The following is a 20,300-nucleotide window of genomic DNA, read 5'->3' on the forward strand; positions in this document are numbered from 1 at the left end:
ATATGTGGGTGGGTGGATGTGCATAACATTGAGGCTGTAGATGAATGAACAGATGAGAGGATGGATAAGTGGTTAGATGGACTGAGGGATAAATAAGTGATTGCATGGCTGGAAATAAATGCATAGGTAGATGGCTGCATAGCTGGATGAATAAATGAGTAGATGAATCAGTAAGTGGATAGAGTATGGGTAAATGGAGATATAAATGGACAGACGGATGTCTGGAGGGGTGGATAAATGGGGAGACACATGGATAAATGGATGAAGTAACCATATGGGTAGATCGTTGCATTTATGGATAGGTTGGGAGTAAATTGACATGGCTAGAGTGAAATTATGGATGTATAAGTGAATGAAAGGGAAGGATAAGTTGGATGCATACATGATAGGTGAGGCTTTTGAGTAGATGAATGGAGGATTGATACTTCAGGATAGGTCGGCAAATGGTTAGAAGAGTGGGTAGGTGACTAAATGCACAGATGGGTGTGTAGAGGAATGGATAGAATCATTGGTTATGTGGGTAGGAGGATGGCTGGGTGAAAGAATGAACAAATAAGGAGTATGAAAAGTAAGCAAGTGGATAGCATGGATGGGTAAATGGATTGAAAGGCTAGGAAGTTCACCTTACTGCAGTCTCATCACACACCTCTAGTTACTTAAGACTAGGCTTCCTGCCAGGCCTTACCTGTGCCAATCTCATTCACATTACTTCAGTTAATGTTTAAAAGGACACTGTCAAGTTGGGGTAATTCTCCCTGACAACTGAGGAAACAAGTCACCTGATGAAGGCTACAGCAAGTCTGGCAAAGCTGGGGTTAGAACTCACAGACTTATCCCAGAGTTCTAACTCTGCGTTCTGATACCTACAAGCAGAGCCCACTATGCAAAGAGGTGTGATTTGAGGGCATTGGATACAGACAGATGGGAAGCCTGCTCCTTTGGCAAAGGGCCTACGGGTAGGGGCTGGTACCTGGATTGTCTCCATCTGCACTGCCTTTGCTCTGCATCTTGCGTCCCCAAACTGGAAGGTGTATACTAGAGCCCCACAATGAAAGTCTGGTTTAGAAGTTGGGCTCTGACCTATGCCCTACCCCCAGAGTGGATCTGGAGGTCTGGTCAGATGGAAGAAACATCCCCACCAGACCTCCCTCCCCCACCTATCCCCGCCCTTCCACAGCCAAGAGGGGGGCGGGGAGGGGACACAGCACTGCATCATTCCCTGTGGCACTCCGCTCTGGGGCCATTAACAGACGCCTCCCCATCGATTGGTTCTGCTAAGTGCTGCTGATTCAGACGGGTGGGGGTGAGGGCCCCTGGGGGCAGTGTGGGTAGGAGCTGGGCCGAAAGAAGGGGGAGTCCAGGAAGCAGGAGGTGGGGAGAACTGGCAAAGTTCCCTGCCACCCCCATTTTCCAGATGACGCGACTGAGGCCCAACCAGCTTTGTAAGGAGGCGGAGTCTCCCCAGGGTCTCTTGCATACTGTCCTAGGGGAGGGGGCTCTGGGAGCCACGCGGCCCCTCCCTGCCTCTCGCTTCATCTCCCGACAAGCTCCAGAGGGGCGGGGAGAGAGCGCTGGAGGAGGAGGAACTCCGGCAGCTCTGCAGAGGGGCCAGGAGCTCCGGTGTTTGGTACCCCCAGCCCCAACGCTGTTGCTGCTGCTGCTGCAGCAGGGACACAGGTGAGGACATCCCTGTGGGGAGAGGGAGGGGACCATCAATAGCTCTGTCCTTGTCTTTTCCCGGTCCGGTCCCCATGTCCTAGTCCATCCTGGAACAGTCTCCAGGGGTCCCACTGGACCTTGTCCTTCCAGAGAGCCTCCTTCCAAGGACCCAGCAGCTTCCTCCCCCTGTCTCCCACCCCGCCCCCTCCTGTGCCACCTTTCCCTCCTAGGCCTGGCTGGGGCTGCTCTCTTCCTCCTCCTTTTCTGCTGCTGCTACGGCTGCTTGTCGTTGCTGCTGCTCCCACTGCTGCTACTGCTGTTGCTGGACATACCGCCAGCCCCTCGGGGTGTGGTTTCCCCAGACCTGCCCCTAACGGTGGGATCCAGCCTTCTCGTGGTCTCCTCCACCAGCTTCCAGCAAGGTTCAGTAGCCCCCTCTCCTAGAAGACACACCCAACTTTCTTCCAATACCCCGCCCCCTATCCAACCTATTTTGAGGGAATCCCCTCCCTCTTAGCTTAGTCTTTTGAGAGTTCGTTGTGTGCTCAGGGGGCTATACCCAACTTCGGTCCAGTTGAGTATCAGCCTTTTGGGACTTCGGGATTCCCCAGACAATCCACCCCCACCGGTGCGCTTTCCTCACCCAGAGCTCTTCAGATATGAACCAGGCTTCCTAAGCCCCCCCCCACTCCCCAGGTAACTTCTCTGCTGGGTATCTCCCAGCCTCTTCAAAAACAAGCCAGTCCCATATACCACTTGCACTATCTCCCTTTCTTAATCCTCATCAGAGGGCCCTCACCTCTCCTACCTTCCCCAGAACTGTAGATTGTAGACAACATCCTCCAGGCTGGTCTTGACAGTGCGAGTCACTCCTGAGACACTTTTTAGCATCTTTACAACCTCCTGGCTCTATAGCCACCCTTGAGATGTCCCAGTCTCCTTTCCTGATCTGCAATGGGGCTCCAACCCATGTATCTTTCCCCATAAGTCTTCTGGGTGTGGACATCCCTTCAGCCTCTTTCAAACACCTCTGGTCCCATCTCCAACTCTCTGAATGATCCTGTCTGTCTCCTCTTCAACTCAACTGAGGGGTTACAAGCCCTCCTTTATTGGGAACTCTTGAGTGTGTGAACAACTCTTCACCTATTTCTTGGTCCCCCTGGACACCCTCAAACATCTCTCAGGAATGTGTTGATCCCTATAGAATCATCTATGTCTTTCTAGATCTGAGGACAATTCTTGGTCTTCTAGTCCTTTAACTGCTTCTTAGTCCCTTAGAACTCCCCCAATACCTCCCAGGCTAGTTCCTCTTCCTCCTGGTTCCTCTTGGTGTCTCTCCCTCCTTCCCCTCTACACACACACACACACACACACACACACACACACACACACACACACCGGTTTCCTTGTCTGGGTAGCCCAAGGTTTCTCGAAGCCTTCATCATCCTGGAGATAGCCACATTTTCCTAAACATCACACCCCCCAAGTCTCCGTGGGCCTGGGGAGCTGCAGGATGGCGGCAGGTGTGGCCACATGGCTACCATTTGCAAGGGCTGCAGCAGTGGGCTGGCTACCCTTAGCCCAGCAGCCCCTGCCCCCTGCACCGGAGGTGAAGGCATCCCGAGGGGATGAGGTTCTGGTGGTGAATGTGAGTGGTCGGCGCTTTGAGACCTGGAAAAACACGCTGGATCGTTACCCAGACACACTGCTGGGCAGCTCGGAGAAGGAATTCTTCTATGATGCCGAATCAGGCGAGTACTTCTTTGATCGTGACCCCGACATGTTCCGACACGTGCTGAACTTCTATCGCACAGGCCGGTTGCACTGTCCCAGGCAGGAGTGCATCCAGGCCTTTGACGAGGAGCTGGCTTTCTATGGCTTAGTACCAGAGCTTGTGGGCGACTGCTGTCTTGAAGAGTACAGGGATCGCAAGAAGGAGAATGCAGAGCGTCTGGCAGAAGACGAGGAGGCCGAGCAGGCCGGGGAAGGTCCAGCCCTTCCAGCAGACAGCTCCCTGCGACAGCGACTCTGGAGGGCCTTCGAAAACCCACACACAAGTACTGCAGCACTTGTTTTCTACTATGTGACTGGTTTTTTCATAGCTGTGTCGGTCATTGCTAATGTAGTGGAGACCATCCCATGCCGTAGCTCTACACGGCGACCCACAAGAGAGCAGCCCTGTGGTGACCGATTCCCAATGGCCTTTTTCTGTATGGACACAGCCTGTGTACTCATATTTACTGGGGAATACCTTCTGAGGCTCTTTGCAGCCCCTAGCCGTTGCCGCTTCCTACGCAGCGTGATGAGCCTCATTGATGTGGTGGCCATCCTGCCCTATTACATTGGGCTTTTTGTGCCCAAGAATGATGATGTGTCTGGTGCCTTTGTCACCCTACGTGTGTTCCGGGTCTTCAGAATCTTCAAGTTCTCCAGACACTCCCAGGGCTTGCGGATTCTGGGCTACACCCTCAAGAGCTGTGCCTCTGAGCTGGGCTTTCTCCTCTTTTCCCTCACCATGGCCATCATCATCTTTGCCACTGTCATGTTCTATGCTGAGAAGGGCACCAGCAAGACTAACTTTACAAGCATCCCTGCTGCCTTCTGGTATACCATTGTCACCATGACCACACTTGGGTAAGTGTAGACTTTGAGCTGGGAGCTGGGCAACTGGTCAGGCACACATACCCTTTCTGTAACATTAGGAAGGTTAGAACGTACCTCTATGGTAATGAATATCAAACCCAGAGCCTCACCTAGAGACTTCACACATGTAAAATATGTGCTCTACCTCTGCCTGCCACCCCACTTTTGAGACAAGGTTGTTATGCTATGTATAACCCAGGGTAGGTTCAAATACATTATCTTCCTGCTTCGACTTCCCCGGTGTGGGGATTACAGGTTTATACCAGCATGCTTGGTTCCTTTATATCCTTTGAGCTCCAGTTTGCTAATCTATAAAAATTCAGAAAGCTGGGACTGGAGAAATGGCTCCCCAGTCAAGAGTACATACTTCTTTTGCAGAGGACTCTTTTGGTTTCCAGCATCCAGGTTGGATGGCTCACAACTGTCTTTTATTGAGATCCAGGGTAACAGATGCCTCCAGGCATCTCCACAATTGTGCACATATCTGCACACAGATGCACATATACATAATTAAAAATAATAAAAGATAAATCAGCTGTTTTTAGATTTTATTGAGACAGAATTTCACTATGCAACCTTAGCTGGCCTGGGACTTGCTGTGCAGTTCAGGCTGGCCTTGAACTCATGAACTCATCGGAATCTGACTGCCTCTGTCTCCAAAGTGCTGGGATTAACGGTATGTGTCACTATGCCTTGAAAAATAAATCTCTTAAAATAAAATTTAGGGGGCTGTAGAGATGGCTCACTGGTTCAGAGCACTTTGCTGCTCTTGCAGAGGACCCAAGTTTGGTTTCCAGCACCTACATGCCAGCTATTAACCATCTGCAATTCCAGTTCCAGAAGTGCCAGTGCCCTCTTCTGGCTTTCTTGGGCACTGAATACATGTAGCACACTGCTGTTTTACAACTTCATCACAGTGGCTGTCCTTTAAATTACTAGCAGCCCAGCCTGTAAGGCCATAGCCTCGGGACAATTCTGTTCCCCCAGACAATGACTCTGTTGCTGCTGCTAAAGGTAGTTCTAACTAAATCTCTAATAAAATTCAAGACTCAAAAGCTAGGGTGAAAACCTGGGAGCTCAGAGGGTTATAGTAACAACTGGTTACATTTCTCTCTTTGCTGGTGTCCTAGGGACCCCTCCCTTCCACACCACCGCAAACAAACAAACAAACAAACAAAAAAGAAGGAAAGAAAGAAAAGATAAAGAAAAACATGCTAAGCTCCTCTCTTCTGTCAACCAGCAACGTGTAGCTAACCATGCCTCTCTGACCCCAGGTTAATTTTATCTAATCAATGCAAATGCAACACATCTTTACATAGTTAACAAATACAGCATGAATAAATGTAACACATCTTTGCCTAGTTAAACAAATATTCCACAACAGTGCACAAATGTACACACAGACAAAACACTCACGCATGTAAAGGAAAATACATCAATATTTTTTAAAAAGTAAAATTTAGCTTGGTTAGTGGAGCACATCTTTAATCTCACCACCTCAGAAGTAGAGACAGGTGGATCTCTGTAAATTCAAGGGAAGCCTGGTCGACATCAGTTCCAGGACAGCCAAGGCTATATAGTGAGAACTTGAATAAAAAATTTAGAGAAGCCAGATGTGGTGGCGCACACCTTTAATCCCAGCATTCAGAAGGCAGAAGCAGGCAGATCTCAAGTGAGGTTTTTGGCCAGCCTAGATTAGATAGCAAATTCCAGTCCAGTGAGGCTAGATAACATGGCCCTATCTTACCAAATGTAGAGTTAAACTTAAATTTTCTAATCCCTCTCAGCTCTGCACATACCTTGGTTTTTCCAGGTCAGGTTTTAAGAATTGTCTATGTTGCTCTCTTTTCTCTGTACCTTCTCAGGGTCCCAGTTTCCTTCTCTTTTCTTTGAGATTGGGCTCCACTATGTAGCTCACCCAGCCTTACCTGGATTCACTGTATAGTCTGAACTGGCCTCAGACTCAAAGCAATCTTCCCACCTCAGCCTCCTAATGTCTGGGATTATAGGCATGAGCCTCACGTTAGGTTTATCAGTTTCCCTCTTTGTAAAGTGAGAAACGAGCACTTTAAGAGGAGTCAAGGATACTGCGTGAGTTCTCTGAATGCTTCTGGCACAGGATACACAGGTATATGGCTTCCTATCACCATTTTTCCATTTTGAGCATTCATGTCATGTCTCTCAACCGTCTAGAATTGTCCACTGTGTGGGTGGAACTTTGTGATTCCTTGATGTTTTCCAGAAGATATTTTCATCATTACTTTTTTATTGAGATAGATTGTTACTAAGTAAGCCAAGCTGGCCTTGAACTCATCATCCTGAGTGCTGGGACTCCAAACCTATGTCACCTACCTGGCTATATCAGTATTATTTTTTTTTTTTTTTTGAGATAGGGTTTCTCTGTGTAGTCCTGGCTATTTTGGAACTCACTCTGTAGACCAGACTGGCCTGGAATTCACAGAGATCCACCTTCTTCCACCTTTAGTTTTTGAGACACATCTCTCATCAAACTAGAAGCTCATCCATTCAGCTAGATTAGCTGACCAGTGAGCGCCAGGCCTATGCCCAACTCTGCCCTCCAGGGCTGGGATTCTAGGCACATGTTGCTAATACAGCTTTTTACATGGGTTCTGGAGATCTGAACTCAGGTCCTCATGCTTGCATGTACAACATGTATTTTATTGAGTGAGCCAATTTCCCTGCCTCCTTGCAGTGTTTTAAAAGACACTATGCAGGGCAGATGCTGTGATTCTTCTTCAAATTCCCCCCTCTAGGATTAGATAGAGTGTTGCTATTCAGTATCTATAGAAAGAATGACTGAATGTATTCAGTGCCTCAAGAGAAGTACAAGAGTTTCTAAGAAGTAGAGATTAATTCTGCCTGGATGGTCATGATTGGTTCAAATCAATAAATATGGAGTCCTAAAAGTGAATCAGCAGTAGGCCTTTCTCTTTTGTTTTTTGTTTTTGTTTTTTTTAATATTTATGTATGTATACTGTGTTCTGCCTGAATGTACACCTGCATGCCAGAAGAGGGCACCAGATCTGATTATAGATGGTTGTGAGCCACCATGTGGTTACTGGGAATTGAACTCTGGAAGAGCAGCCAGTGCTCTTAACCTTTAAGCCATCTCTCCAGCCTGTTTTTTTGTTTTTTGAGACAGGAGCTTTTTTTGAGACAGGAGACATTGCTTTGGAGCCTGTCCTGGGACTGCCTCTGTAGACCAGGTTGGCCTCGAACTCACAGAGATCCATCTGCCTCTGCCTCCCAAATGCTGGGATTAAAGGGGTGAGGCACCACTGCCTGGCTGGCAGTAGGGTCTCTTGATGCCTTTTGCCATATCCAGTCCTCAGAACAACTCTGACAGTAGGTGCTCATGCCTTATAAATGAGACATAGTCTGAGATGACATAGCTAGAAATGGCCAAGTTATAGAGACTCTGGAGCAGGGTCCTGAGTGCTTAGAACAAATGAGATCTGGAGATGTAGCTCAAGTCATAGAGTTCTTGCCTGGCACTTGTGAAAAGCTCTGGGTTCACCCTCTAGCATTACATAAATTCAGCAGGATTACAGGTGCCCATAATCCCAGTACACAGTGGGAGGTAGAATCAAGAGTTCAGAAGCTCAAGGTCATCCTCAGATACATGGTAAGTTTGAGGTCTGCCTGGGATACATGAGACTTTGTTTCAACAAAGCAAAACTAGTAACAGCAACAACAATGCAACTCAAAGGGATAAGGAAGAGTCAACTTAGGGTGCAGCCTAGCAAAAGCCTAGAAGCTGAAGATTGCAGAGGCTGAATTTCTCAAAGGCCTTCTAATTGGTCTTGTGGTTAGAAAGAAGTGTGCTGTATGCTCCTGGGCAAATCAACTATGACTTTTCTGAGCTGTCTTCCTCCTTGAGAAACAAGCCAGTAGTTGGTTCTGCTCTAGCTCCATGGGAGCGGTATGGCTTCGAGGAAGGCAGGGTAGTTTTGAGGCTCCCTCTCTTTCATAGGAGGACACTTCCCAGGCTTCTTCTGGGGGATATTTGAAGGGGTCTTTCCTAAAGAATACAGAGAAGCAAGCAAAACCAACAGACTACTTCTGGAATATAGGCCTCTCAATTGAACTGTAGTGGTGGGACTCTCTAATCACTAAGCCATTTCTCTAGCCCCCAAATCCTGTATTTATTCCTTGTTCTCCCTTCTGCTGGGTGTTAGATTTCCAGATGACAGTGATGCCCAGTGCATAGCTCAGATGGGGGCCAGCACATGACCTCTTCTGCTGGGGACCAGAAAGGTCATTCTTCATGTTTTGAATTGTTTTGTTTTTTGAGACAGGGTTTCTCTGTGTAGCTCTGGCTGTCCTGGAACTTGCTCTGTAGACCAGGCTGGCCTTGAACTCACAGATCACCCATCTCTGCCTCCCGAGTGCTGAGATTAAAGGCATGAGCCACCATGCCTGGCCATTCTTGACATTTTGAAGATTTATTTTACTTTATTTTTGGTTTTTCGAGACAGGGTTTCTCTGTATTGTTTTGGAGCCTGTCCTGGAACTATCTCTGTAGACCAGGCTGGCCTCAAACTTACAGAGATTCATCTGCCTGAGGTCAGGGTCAGCCAGGTCTACCACATAGTGAGTTCTAGGACAGCCAGGGCCACATAGAGAAACCCTATGTCAAAAAAAAAAAAAAAAAAAAAAAAAAAGAAAAAGAAAAAGAAAAGAAAGAAAGAAAGAAAAAAACAAATACCAAACAAAACTGAACAACAAAAAGCTTACAAAGGAAGAAAGAAACTGAAGCTCAGAGAGTCCGTGTGCTTGGCCAAATTTGCAGAGCACATCAGAAGTGGATGGGTGGAATAGGGTGTGTGTGTGTGGGGGTGCTACACACCTTTTCAGTCTTGGCCTGCTTCTGTCTTTCCTAGGTATGGAGACATGGTGCCTAGCACCATTGCTGGCAAAATTTTTGGATCCATTTGCTCACTTAGTGGTGTCTTGGTTATTGCCTTGCCTGTGCCAGTCATTGTGTCCAACTTTAGCCGCATCTACCACCAGAACCAGCGTGCTGACAAGCGCCGAGCACAGCAGGTAACTATGTGTCCTTTCTGAACACTGTCATTCCTTGCACCCTAACCCTGTCTGCTCCTGGGCTCACCTGTCTAACCTTTTGTCTCCTCTCTGTAGAAGGTGCGCCTGGCAAGAATCCGGTTGGCAAAGAGCGGTACCACCAATGCCTTCCTGCAGTATAAGCAAAATGGGGGCCTTGAGGTGGGAAGGTGCATTTCTCCGGGGTTAGGGGTGAGCAGGTATAGGAGGAGAAGGTGCTCACGGCCTTTTTCTGCTCCATCTGTTCCAGGACAGTGGCAGTGGGGAGGGACATGCGCTGTGTGTTAGGAGCCGTTCTGCTTTTGAACAGCAACATCACCATTTACTTCACTGTCTAGAGAAGACTACGGTGAGGCCAAACAAGATGCAAACAGGGCAGGAGGGAGGAGGTCTTTCTGGACACCAAGCTGATTCCCTCACTACAATGGAAGGAAGCCTTACCACTGAATTGTAGAGATCACATGGTGCTTCCTTTAAGAGACTGAGTCTTGTGGCAGAGACGAGTTCCAGGCCAGCCTGATCCATATAGTGAATTTCAGGCCAGCCAAGGCTACCTAGGCTTCACCTTGTCTCGAAAAATAGAGGCCTCTAGGATGGGCAGGGAAAGAGAAGGGAGAGCGACTTTGTTTAAACAAAAGTCTGGGAGTTGTATCCACTCCCATGGCATGCTTTCCTGTGATCATGCTTTCCTTCTGCCCACAGTGCCACGAGTTCACAGATGAGCTAACCTTCAGTGAGGCCCTTGGAGCTGTCTCACTGGGTGGTCGCACCAGCCGTAGTACCTCAGTGTCTTCCCAGCCAATGGGGCCTGGCAGCCTGTTATCATCTTGCTGCCCTAGAAGGGGCAAGCGCCGAGCCATCCGCCTTGCCAACTCTACTGCCTCTGTCAGCCGTGGCAGCATGCAGGAGCTAGACACGCTAGCAGGGCTTCGGAGGAGCCCTGCCCCTCAGAGGTAAGTACCTGGCTCACCTGTATGACCACCATTAAAAAGTGCAGGATTTGGACCATGGGTTTGAGATTTCACTACTGTAGGCCTAGCAAGTTAAAGCCCAAACCCAAATTCCTTTGTGCAAGGACCATTATTTTGTCTTGGAAACGTCTCATTTTTTTCAAAAAATTTTGGCTTTCTTCCTTTCCTTCCTTCCTTTTTTTCTTTCCTTTCTTTCTTTTTTTTTTATTATTTTTTTTATTTTGAGACAGGGTTTTTTACAGGATTTCTCTGTGTAGCTCTGGCTATACTGGAACTAACTCTTGTAGACCAGGCTGGGTCCAAACTCACTGAGATCCACCTGCCTCTGCCTCCCAAGCACTAGGATTAGAGGCATGTACCACCACTGCCCAGCTCATTTTTCAAAATTTTAACACTGGGTCTTGCTTTGCTTATAGACCAAGTTGACCTCAATGTCATGATAATTCTGCCTTAACCATCATAACCATCAAGTGCTAGAACTCATACATTACTGCACTCTGCTCTCCATTCATTTTTTTTTCAAATATTTACTGAGTAGCAGTATGGCCCTAGCCATTCTTGATCTGGGAATGTCTCTCAATGATAAACATTTGCCTAGCCTTAGGTTCCATCCAACACACACACACACACACACACACACACACACACACACACAGGGGGTGGGGGAGGTTTGGGGGTGGATCCTTGTGTCCTGAAACTTAAATTCTAATAGAAAAAGATACTTAACAAACAAGTACACACACACTATATACTGGCTCAAACATTTGTAAGTAGCAAGATGAAAAAGAAAACAGGAACAGAGGCCAGAGACTACTGAGCAGAGGGTGATACAAGGGTTATTTTTAGATTTATTTTTAATTATGTATCTTTGAGTGGGTATGTGCATGTGATTGTAGATGCCTGCCTATGAAAGCCCTAGGCTTTAGATCCCCAGGGGCTAGAGTTATAGAAGGTTGTGATGTGGGTGTTAGGAACAAAACTCAGGTACTGAGCCACCTCTCTAGCTGTAGGCAGAGTTTTTCATTGGGATCATGGGTCAGCTCTGTCCTGCCAGCCAGCTCTAAGTAGCCACACAAAGACTGATCATTTATTGTAAATCCTTGGCTGATAGTTTAGGCTTCTTACTAACTCTATGCTCTGTCACATGGTGGTACCTTTTTTTTTTCAGCATGGCATATTCATTTTGCTTCTCTCTGAGTCTCCTCATAATTCTCCAGACTCTGTCCTTCCCAGCTTCCTGTCAGTTTGGCTCTCCTGATTAACCTCTTTTTGCCTAGCTATCGGCCAGTCAGTCTTTTATTAGACCAATGAGAGCAACAGATATTCCTGGTTTCCACAGCATTTAGTCTCATTTTTTTTCTTTAATGTTTTTTTCAGATTGGGCATGTTGGCATATTCTTTTAGTCTCAGCACATAGGAGGCAGATGTAACCCAATCTCTGTGATTTCAAGGCCAGCCTAGTCTACATAGTGAGTTCCAGGCTAGTCGGGACTACAGAATGAGACCAGTCTCAAAAAGTAAATTAAAAATTATCTTTTTAGTACTAGGAATGGAACCTAGGGTTTCACAAATGTTAGTTAAATACTCTTATCACTGAACCATGTGCAGCCTTATGCAGTTTTAGTAGTATGGTCATGAAAAGCTTTGGCGACTCAGTTTTATAGATCCTAGTGTAGACTTTTAAACTCTTTGTTTGTTTCTGAAGTAGGGTCTCACTGTGTATATAGCCTAAGCTAGCCTCAAACTCAGGGTCTGCCTGCCTTAGCTTCTTGAGTGCCAGAATTACTGGTGCATGTCACCACTGCCTGTCCCCATTATAGATCCTTGCAATTATTTTGGCATTGTTAAGGGTAACAATAGAGGGACTAGAGAGATGGCTCTGCTTAAGAGTACTTATTGCTCTTACAGAGAATCTGGGTTCGATCCCAGCACCCACACAGTGGCTCACAAGCACCCATAACTCCAGTTTCAGGTGATTTGATGCATTGTTCTTCCTCCTTAGGCAACAGGCATGCATGTGGTACATAGACAAATATGGCAAGGCTCTGGATTTATTCCCCAGTATCATACAAAAAGTGTGTATACACTATATGCAGGCACTTTGTATCATTTATTATTTCATTTGGTCTCTATAACAACCAGATGAGGTAAGGAATATTTTTATTCCCATGCTACAATTTAAAATAGGTTTTCAGTGTAGTAAAATGTGATCGTGATTTGAACCTAAGACCAGTTGACTCCAGAATGCACTTCCTTTACCATAATTGAGGATGCAGGGAGAATTTGTACCACAGTGCAAAGGACCCAGTAGGTGCTTAATTAATGTGATAATTGGTATGACAATTAATTATCAAGATGACTTTTTAAGAGTATTCCATCTTCCCCAACCCTGTTCACAGCCGCTCAAGCCTCAATGCCAAGCCTCATGACAGCCTTGACCTGAACTGTGATAGCCGGGACTTTGTGGCTGCCATCATCAGTATCCCCACCCCTCCTGCCAACACGCCAGATGAGAGCCAACCATCCTCCCCTGGTGGTGGTGGCAGAAGTAACACTACCCTCAGGAACTCCAGCTTGGGTACCCCCTGCCTCCTTCCTGAGACTGTGAAGATCTCTTCCCTGTGAGGGATGGGTCTGCCCATTCAGAGGGCCTTCTTTACTCTTGGAAACTCCTTTCCAAAGCCATATTTGGGAGAGGCAAATAGGGGCAGACCTGGGGACCCCTCATGCTCCCTGCCAAGAACTATGCAATGGAGTTTCATGGAATGGCCCATCTGGTAGGGAAGTAGGTAGGGGAATGGGAAACTTCCCTCAGTCCAGGACAGTTTTCCTAATGGGAGCTGAAGCACTGGAACTCATAGGCCCCTGGCCACCTCGCTCCAGCATGCTGGGACTGGCCTCTCTCTGCTAGCTGGCCTCTTGCATGCTTCTCCTTTGGGCCCTCAGAGGCACGTTAGAGCTTTCTGTAGTCTGACATTTGAGATCTGGCCTGACAAGAAGAGCTTGTCTTTGGTTGTGCTGTTCAAGTTTGAGGGTTCAGAGAAAAGAACCCTCAAATCTAATTTAGCCTCTAGGGGTGAAGTCTTTGCCCTTCACCAGGCCCTGCAATTCCCAGACTTGGATGCTTGAAATGCAACTGTGGGCTGGCTTAACAGGCTTTGGCCTCTTTAGTGACCCACTACTCCCAAGCTTTGGCTGAGGGGCCAGGCTGCTTCTCCTAACACAGAGATAGCACAAACACTACTGCCCCCTTCCCTGGCTGCTGGAAATGAGTTCCTGCCACCTATCCTCTGCTGGGCTTCCAGCAAACTCTAGCAATAGCAGCTGCTGCCATAACAATATGCAAAGCCTCAGACCAATTTGTTGCAGCATATACATCTGTCCTCATCAGATGGGCCACATCTAACTACTCTCTTCCCTGGTGTTTTTTCTTCTTGGGTTGGTCTGGAGTCTGGACCTGCTGAGATAAGAGACTGGCACCCAGCTAGAGCTGGGCTGGGTTTTGAGATCATGGGCTGATTCTGTAGTCTTGGGCAGGAGTCCAGAAGTGTTTAGGCAGAGGCCTGGGTTGTTCCTGAACGCTAGGAGGAATAGAAGACACTTCTTGATTGCCTCCTTCTCCTCTGTAATTTCCACATAGTCTTCTCCTCTCTCTTGGGTCACCTTTGGGATCTGTGCTCTCAAATTGAAATTTCACATCATCTCAGGTTCCCTGTCTCCCAGCTCTGTTCCTCTGAAGCTGGCAGCTGACAAAGATGAAGTTTTCATTAGTCAATAAAATTTAAGAGGAGAGATGTGGACCAAGCATCTGCTGACTCTGTGGATTGACTTTGAGGGCTGGGCTCGACTGATGGGTTAGGGACACTCTTGTCTTGATTTCTTTCAACAGTGAAGGGGCTGATGTGAGTAAAGGTATGAGGTACGGGAGGTGGATGCTAGTGATACATTCTGGAAGATGAAGATCATGGAGAACTGAAAGAGGGTGGTTTGAAGTATTGGTTTCTGTAGGCAGTAAAGCAGGCCAAAGGGTACTGAGACTGATGTACCTTGGGATTTTTCCCCCTCGGGCTTCTCTGTGTAGCCCTGGCTGCCCTGGAACTTGCTTTGCAGGCCAGGTTGGCCTTAAACTCAGAGATCTGCCTGACTCTGCCTCACAAGTACTTAGCAGTATACCATGGATATTAATCTTTTCCAGGTCCTTCATTCATAATTGGGGAAGCCAAGATCCAGAGCAAATTGTAGTTACTTAAAGGGGTCACTTAAGCTCATGCTTCCTTTGGGTGGCAGTGGCGCACACCTTTAGTCCAAGCACTCGGGAGGCAGAGGCAGGGGGATGTCTTCGAGTTGAGGCCAGCCTGGTCTACAGAATGAGTGCCAGGATGACAGGCTCCAAAGCCACACAGAGAAACCCTGTCTCAAAAAGCCAAAAAAAAAAAAAAAAAAAAAAAAAAAAAAAAAAAAAGAAAAGAAAAGAAAAGAAAAGCTCATGCTTCTTGATCACAAAAACCTACAAGAACAAGATTGTTTCTGAGTTTGATATATCCCCTTCATCATGGATATCCCCTACATATCCCCTATGTTCACTTCTGGATACTGGCTAAACCAGGCTAGTATGAGACTGAGCTCTGTAGAACACTGAGAAGACCAATCTAGAATTCAGATTGACATTTTTCAGTCCTTAGGTGAGAGAATCAACTTCTTTTGTGTCAGGTTGCTTATTTGAAACAGACAATTTTTTTTGTTGTTTTTCAAGACAGGATTGCTCTTTGTAGCTTTGGAGACTGTCCTGGAACTCACTCTGTAGACCCACCAGGTTGGCCTCCAACTCACAGAGATCCACCTGCCTCCGCCTCCCAAGTGTTTGGATTAAAGTCATGTGTCACCACCACCACCAGGCCAATATTTTTTTTACTCAATCAAATATTTAACTGCCCATGTACTAGCACTATGGTACAATGATGGGCAAAGTGGCATTATTATATCTCATGTACAGAGTTGAACATGGAAGGCAGAAAGCAATTGCAATACAGGGTGGTGGAACTAAGAATGATAAATTATAGAAGCATATGGATGGCAAGATAACCTAAACTGGCTAGCATACAAGGAGTTGTGTGTATACAAGGAGTTGGAGTTGGGCAAGAGAGGAAAGGCTGAAAATGTGGGTGGAGCACCCAGCATGTACAACGATCTGGAGGTTAGAGAGCAAGCTCAAGGCATTTGGGGAACTGAAAGTAGTTCAGTCTAACTGGAAATGAGTGTAAAGATGAAGGAAGGGAAGTAGAACAGGTTGCAAAAGGCCTTGCATAAGGGGGAAGACCACTGAAGACCCAGAAGCAGGCAAGCCATTAAGTTTGCATTTCAGAAGGATAATTTTGGCTATGGTGACTAAGTTATGGAGAGAAAGTCTTGAGTAAAGGAGGATCAGTCAAGGATTTTTGTGGTAGTACATTTGGTAGGAGATGTGGTTTGCCTAGAGTGATAGCAGTAGAATTGGAAAGTCATGAAATTCCAGAGATAGAATGAACAGGACTTGGAATTGTCAGGCAAGTGAGAATTGGAGAAGAGGAAGCTGTCCAATTTGACTCTTAGGTTTTTGGTTTAGGGAAATGACTGGCTGGGGGTGCTTTTCTGCCAGGTACTTAGTTAAGTATTGGGTGAAAGCTAGTCATGAATACTATGAGTTTAGTTAGGTACTAAGTGCTAAGTAGATATCCTGTAGGGAATGGGATATATGAGTCTGAAGACAACCATAAGAGGAGTCAGTATAATGTTTGCCAGCGTTTGGCAGAAATCCCTGAACACAGAAGTCCCAGCAGATATTTAGGAAGTTTCAGGAACAGAAAACATCAGTAGGACTCATATGTAGCCAGGTATGCTCTTCAGGGAAAAACTTCTGTTAAGGTTAGCATCTGAAGGGAGGAGGTTAGGTGGCCTTTCTGTTTCCCCAAACATATCTTTTGTTGGAGACAGGGTCACAGTGTAGTCCTGGCTAGCCTTGAATTCTCTTTAAAATTATTTGTGTGTAAAGGTGTTTTGTCTACATGCATGTGTTTTCATCATAAGCATGCCTAGAGCAGGATGAGGCCAAAAGAGGTTGTCAGATCCCTGGGACTAGAATTACAGATGGTTTGTGAACTACCATGTGGGTGCTGGAAATTGAACCTGGGTCCTCTGGAAGAGCAAATACTCTTGACTACTGAGCTCTTGATCGTCCTGCCTTAGTCTCCAGAGCTATTATAAACCCCATTTTCTTTGCGACAGGGTTTCTCTGTGTAGCCATAGCTGTCCTGGAACTAGCTCTTGTAGACCAGGCTGGCCTCGAACTCATAGAGATCCACCCGCCTCTGCAAACCGAGCGCTGGGATTAAAGCCACCACCACAAGGCTTGGCTTTAATTTCTAACACATAGAAATTATTATTTTGCAGAGAATTAGAAATAGATCAGGTGTTAAATGACTTGCTCCAAGCAAACATTAAGGGCCAAGCTAGTAGCGTCTTAGCTGCTCAATATCAAGGCTTTTGCTAATACCTCTGGGAGACGCAACTACTGACAAGTGTTGGTTCGTAAACATTTTCTTTCCTGAGTAAACTTAGGGATGGGGGTGGCGGTGGTGGTGGTGGAGGTGGCGATAGAGGTTGTGCCGCGCCTGCGCATTAGCCATAGGCTTGAGGAGGTCAAAGTGAGGGTAAGAGGGCGGAGGTGACAGAGTAGGAGTGTCTTTCCGCCTAACACACTAGCCAAATAATGCATTTCTGTCTAGCGGTTGGTCCATCTGAAATGATGGACAGCATCGCTAAGCCAATCACTGCAAGATTACGTTTGTTGCCAGGGTGATGCAAGGTCCACCTTTTCGGGCTTGCAGATAGGTGGAACCGGAAGTGACGACGCCTTAGAGAATGATACGCTCTGGGAATGTTGATATTTTCCAGTGAGTCTGATTGAGTTCCAGATGGAATCCTTGAGGAGACGAGTTATACTGTTCGCGAGGCCGACCAGTCTGTTTCTCCACAGTAATTATTCCTGTGGGTTAGAACCGTGGGGGAAGTAAGGGGCAGAAAGGAACCGAAGTGTTTCTGCTGGGAACACGGCTGCAGACTTTGAAATTTGAGACGGAGGACGCGAGTGAGAGCGCTCATCCCTGATTGGTTTGTGGGTGTTGTCAAGGCTTTACGCAGCTGCTTCAATTGGTTGGTATTTGCAATTGTGACCGCAGAGAAGATTTTGCCCACGTACTTCCGAACAAGAGGCAGGCTGTGTCCTGTTGCGCTTGCGCACAGCCCGGGAGGCCCCACCCGGTAGTTCAAGAACCTGTGAAGGGGCGGGGCGAAGAGGTGCTTGTTTTGGTTGTGTTTCCTTTGAAGCCGAATCCCGGAACAAGGTAGCAATAAGCTTGGCTGGACTTGGAGGGGGAAAAGGCTACGACAAATTCGTCTTTGTACCATCCTATTGGACTTCACATCCGGGATCTCCTCCGGGCGTGACCTGCGTACTGCCTACCGTTCTCGAACCGGTGTCCTGATCTCTTTATCCAGGCCTTGCTGTTCCCGTCGTGCTTAGCGCACGACAGTAGCCCCCTCATCCGGGTTCTCTCCCAGCGTTCTCCGCGTCTGGTTTGCTGTGGGGTACTTGGCGGTGCCGCCATGACTATTCTCCCCAAAAAGAAGCCGCCACCTCCCGACGCCGACCCGGCCAACGAACCGCCGCCGCCCGGGCCGCTGCCCCCAGCGCCTCGGCGCGGTGGGGGTGTGGGCGTGGGCGGCGGCGGCACGGGCGTGGGTGGAGGAGAGCGCGACCGTGACTCCGGCGTCGTGGGGGCCCGTCCCCGGGCTTCACCACCACCTCAGGGCCCGCTACCGGGGCCGCCTGGTGCTCTCCATCGTTGGGCACTAGCCGTGCCGCCTGGCGCAGTGGCGGGCCCTCGGCCACAGCAGGCTTCTCCACCTCCTTGTGGGGGCCCTGGTGGCCCCGGCGGCGGTCCTGGTGACGCTCTTGGTGCGGCAACTGCGGGGGTGGGCGCGGCAGGGGTGGTGGTGGGCGTGGGTGGTGCCGTGGGCGTGGGCGGCTGCTGCTCGGGGCCCGGGCACAGCAAGCGGCGGCGTCAAGCTCCCGGCGTTGGCGCAGTTGGCGGGGGCAGTCCGGAGCGTGAAGAGGTCGGAGCGGGCTACAACAGTGAAGACGAATATGAAGCTGCTGCAGCACGAATTGAGGCCATGGATCCTGCCACCGTAGAACAGGTAAGGGCCGGAAGGTGAGGGGCTGGCAGATAACAGCACGTGAGTCCACCAGACTGAGAAGGGACCCAAGGAAATGTTTCCGATTGGTCCAAGAAACCTAGGTCTTGTTGCTGGGCCTGACATTCTCCTCTGGGTGTGAAGGTATGAAGCCTCATTCCCCCCAAGGACTTGGTATTAGGGGTCCTAAGTACGATAAGATACTTGAAGATGAGATGTGGGAGCTCTTTTGCAGCCTGTAGTTGTCAGTCCTGGTCTTGGGGTCTCATCTGCATGACTGGTGGTGGGATGTCTCCAGGAGTCCCAAGTAGGTTGGATTCCTTCCTGAGAGGAGGTTTTTCATGTCTCACTAAGGGACTTTGGTTCAGTGACTTAAGAACTCTTTTTCTTTAGGACAAGTCTGAGATTTAGGACAGGTCAGATAAGGTAGTGTCCTAAGAGATAGGGTCTAGGCGTACCCAAGAAACGTAAACCTTTGTCGAATCTGACATTCTTCACGTAGGAAGGACCCTCTTTTCCTTTGCAGAGTTGACAGGTGTGTTCATCAGCCATGCCTGGGTTCTAAGTGTCAGTTCAAGGACCTAGACCTTGAAGAATTGAGGGTTTAGAGTAACTCCACATAACTGTAGATAAGGACTTCCAAAGCATCCCTCCAGTCATGTGAAACTTCATTCTGGGAGATAAACCTCTCTAACTCTTGGAGACAAAGGCCAAAACCACTATCTATGACCAGAGACTGCCTGTTTCGTATCCTTTCTGGGTGACATTGCGTTGTGTTTTCTATCAGAGAACTGCATCCTTGGATGTCAGGGTCCTGGGTTTCTTCTCAGAGATGGGCTCTTTGCCTCCATCCCTACCATTTAGCCGGGGACCTGAGCTTTTCTTCAAATGAATGAGACTCAGAACTTTGTATTGCAGTTGATGTTGGGTGTAAAGACCTCTTTGCTTATGGACTGGGACTTTACAGACTGGGCCTGTGGCCTCTCCAGGGGTGTGATACTTACTGATGTCTCAGGCAGGAAGAATTCTTCAGGACACTTTCATTCACAGACTGGTGTCTATGCTCTTGGGGGTTCAGATATTCCCCTAAGGATATGTCTTACTGATTGAAATGCACTTCAGGGATTCAACATCCCATTTTTCTCTTTCAGTGCATCTAAAGACTTCTCTGATTCCCCAGGGGCTGAGCTATTAATCTCACAGGAAAAGAACTCTCAAGTCACTAAACACAAGTTAAATTCCTTGGGAAAAAACCTGAGGCTTTCTGAAGAACTCCCACCTATTAACTTTGCAGATGAGGTCTCAGAATCTAGCATGAAAACTATGGGCCCTGTCCAATCCCTGCCTTGGAAAGTCCAGCCTCAGGACATGGAGACTCAGAGGTGATGTCAGAGGTCTCCTTCCAAACCTGCCTTCAAGGGCCTGAGACTCTTCTGTGAAGGACATAAGGTTTTCCTTAAGAACAGGAGCCATACATATATATATGCTCCTACAGACTTTCTAGGGGTAATGTCTGAAAGTCCTCCTCTGGGAACTTGAGATGCTCTTCAGAGACAGGACTGAGTTGTGGCACTTTTCTTTGGGGGCATGATTATAAGGTCCCAGAGGAACAGGGTCTTAGTCCCTTTCAAGCACTTTTAACATTACATTTGTTTGAGGGATTATTCTGCACCTTAGTATCTGAGACCTGAATCTTTTGGGGCTGTCACC

The 20,300-nt window shown here is 47.8% G+C and overlaps 2 protein-coding genes across 6 annotated transcripts in view; both read left to right on the plus strand.

Annotated features, from left to right (window-relative positions):
* The first annotated feature begins 3,017 nt into the window (after positions 1-3,017).
* Positions 3,018-13,395, plus strand: Kcnd1 (potassium voltage-gated channel subfamily D member 1). The gene is made up of 6 exons (XM_051179661.1): positions 3,018-4,293; positions 9,207-9,369; positions 9,466-9,549; positions 9,638-9,736; positions 10,090-10,340; positions 12,758-13,395. The coding sequence occupies exons 1-6, from the start codon at positions 3,173-3,175 to the stop codon at positions 12,981-12,983; spliced, it is 1,944 nt and encodes a 647-aa protein (XP_051035618.1). The 5' UTR covers positions 3,018-3,172; the 3' UTR covers positions 12,984-13,395.
* Positions 13,396-17,437: 4,042 nt separating this feature from the next.
* Positions 17,438-20,300, plus strand: part of Otud5 (OTU deubiquitinase 5) — a 30,897-nt gene continuing 28,034 nt past the window's right edge. For 2 of the 5 annotated variants that reach the window (XM_051179662.1, XM_051179663.1), the window contains exon 1: positions 17,439-18,593. In XM_051179662.1, coding sequence (XP_051035619.1) covers positions 18,000-18,593 — 594 coding nt within the window. In that variant the 5' untranslated portion in view covers positions 17,439-17,999. Of the gene's footprint in view, positions 18,594-20,300 lie in introns of all 5 variants that reach the window. The other 3 variants (XM_051179665.1, XM_051179667.1, XM_051179664.1) reach the window with 3 other exon arrangements.

The sequence above is a fragment of the Phodopus roborovskii genome, unplaced genomic scaffold (genome assembly GCF_943737965.1).
Source record: "Phodopus roborovskii unplaced genomic scaffold, PHOROB, whole genome shotgun sequence".
NCBI classification, from domain to species: domain Eukaryota; kingdom Metazoa; phylum Chordata; class Mammalia; order Rodentia; family Cricetidae; genus Phodopus; species Phodopus roborovskii.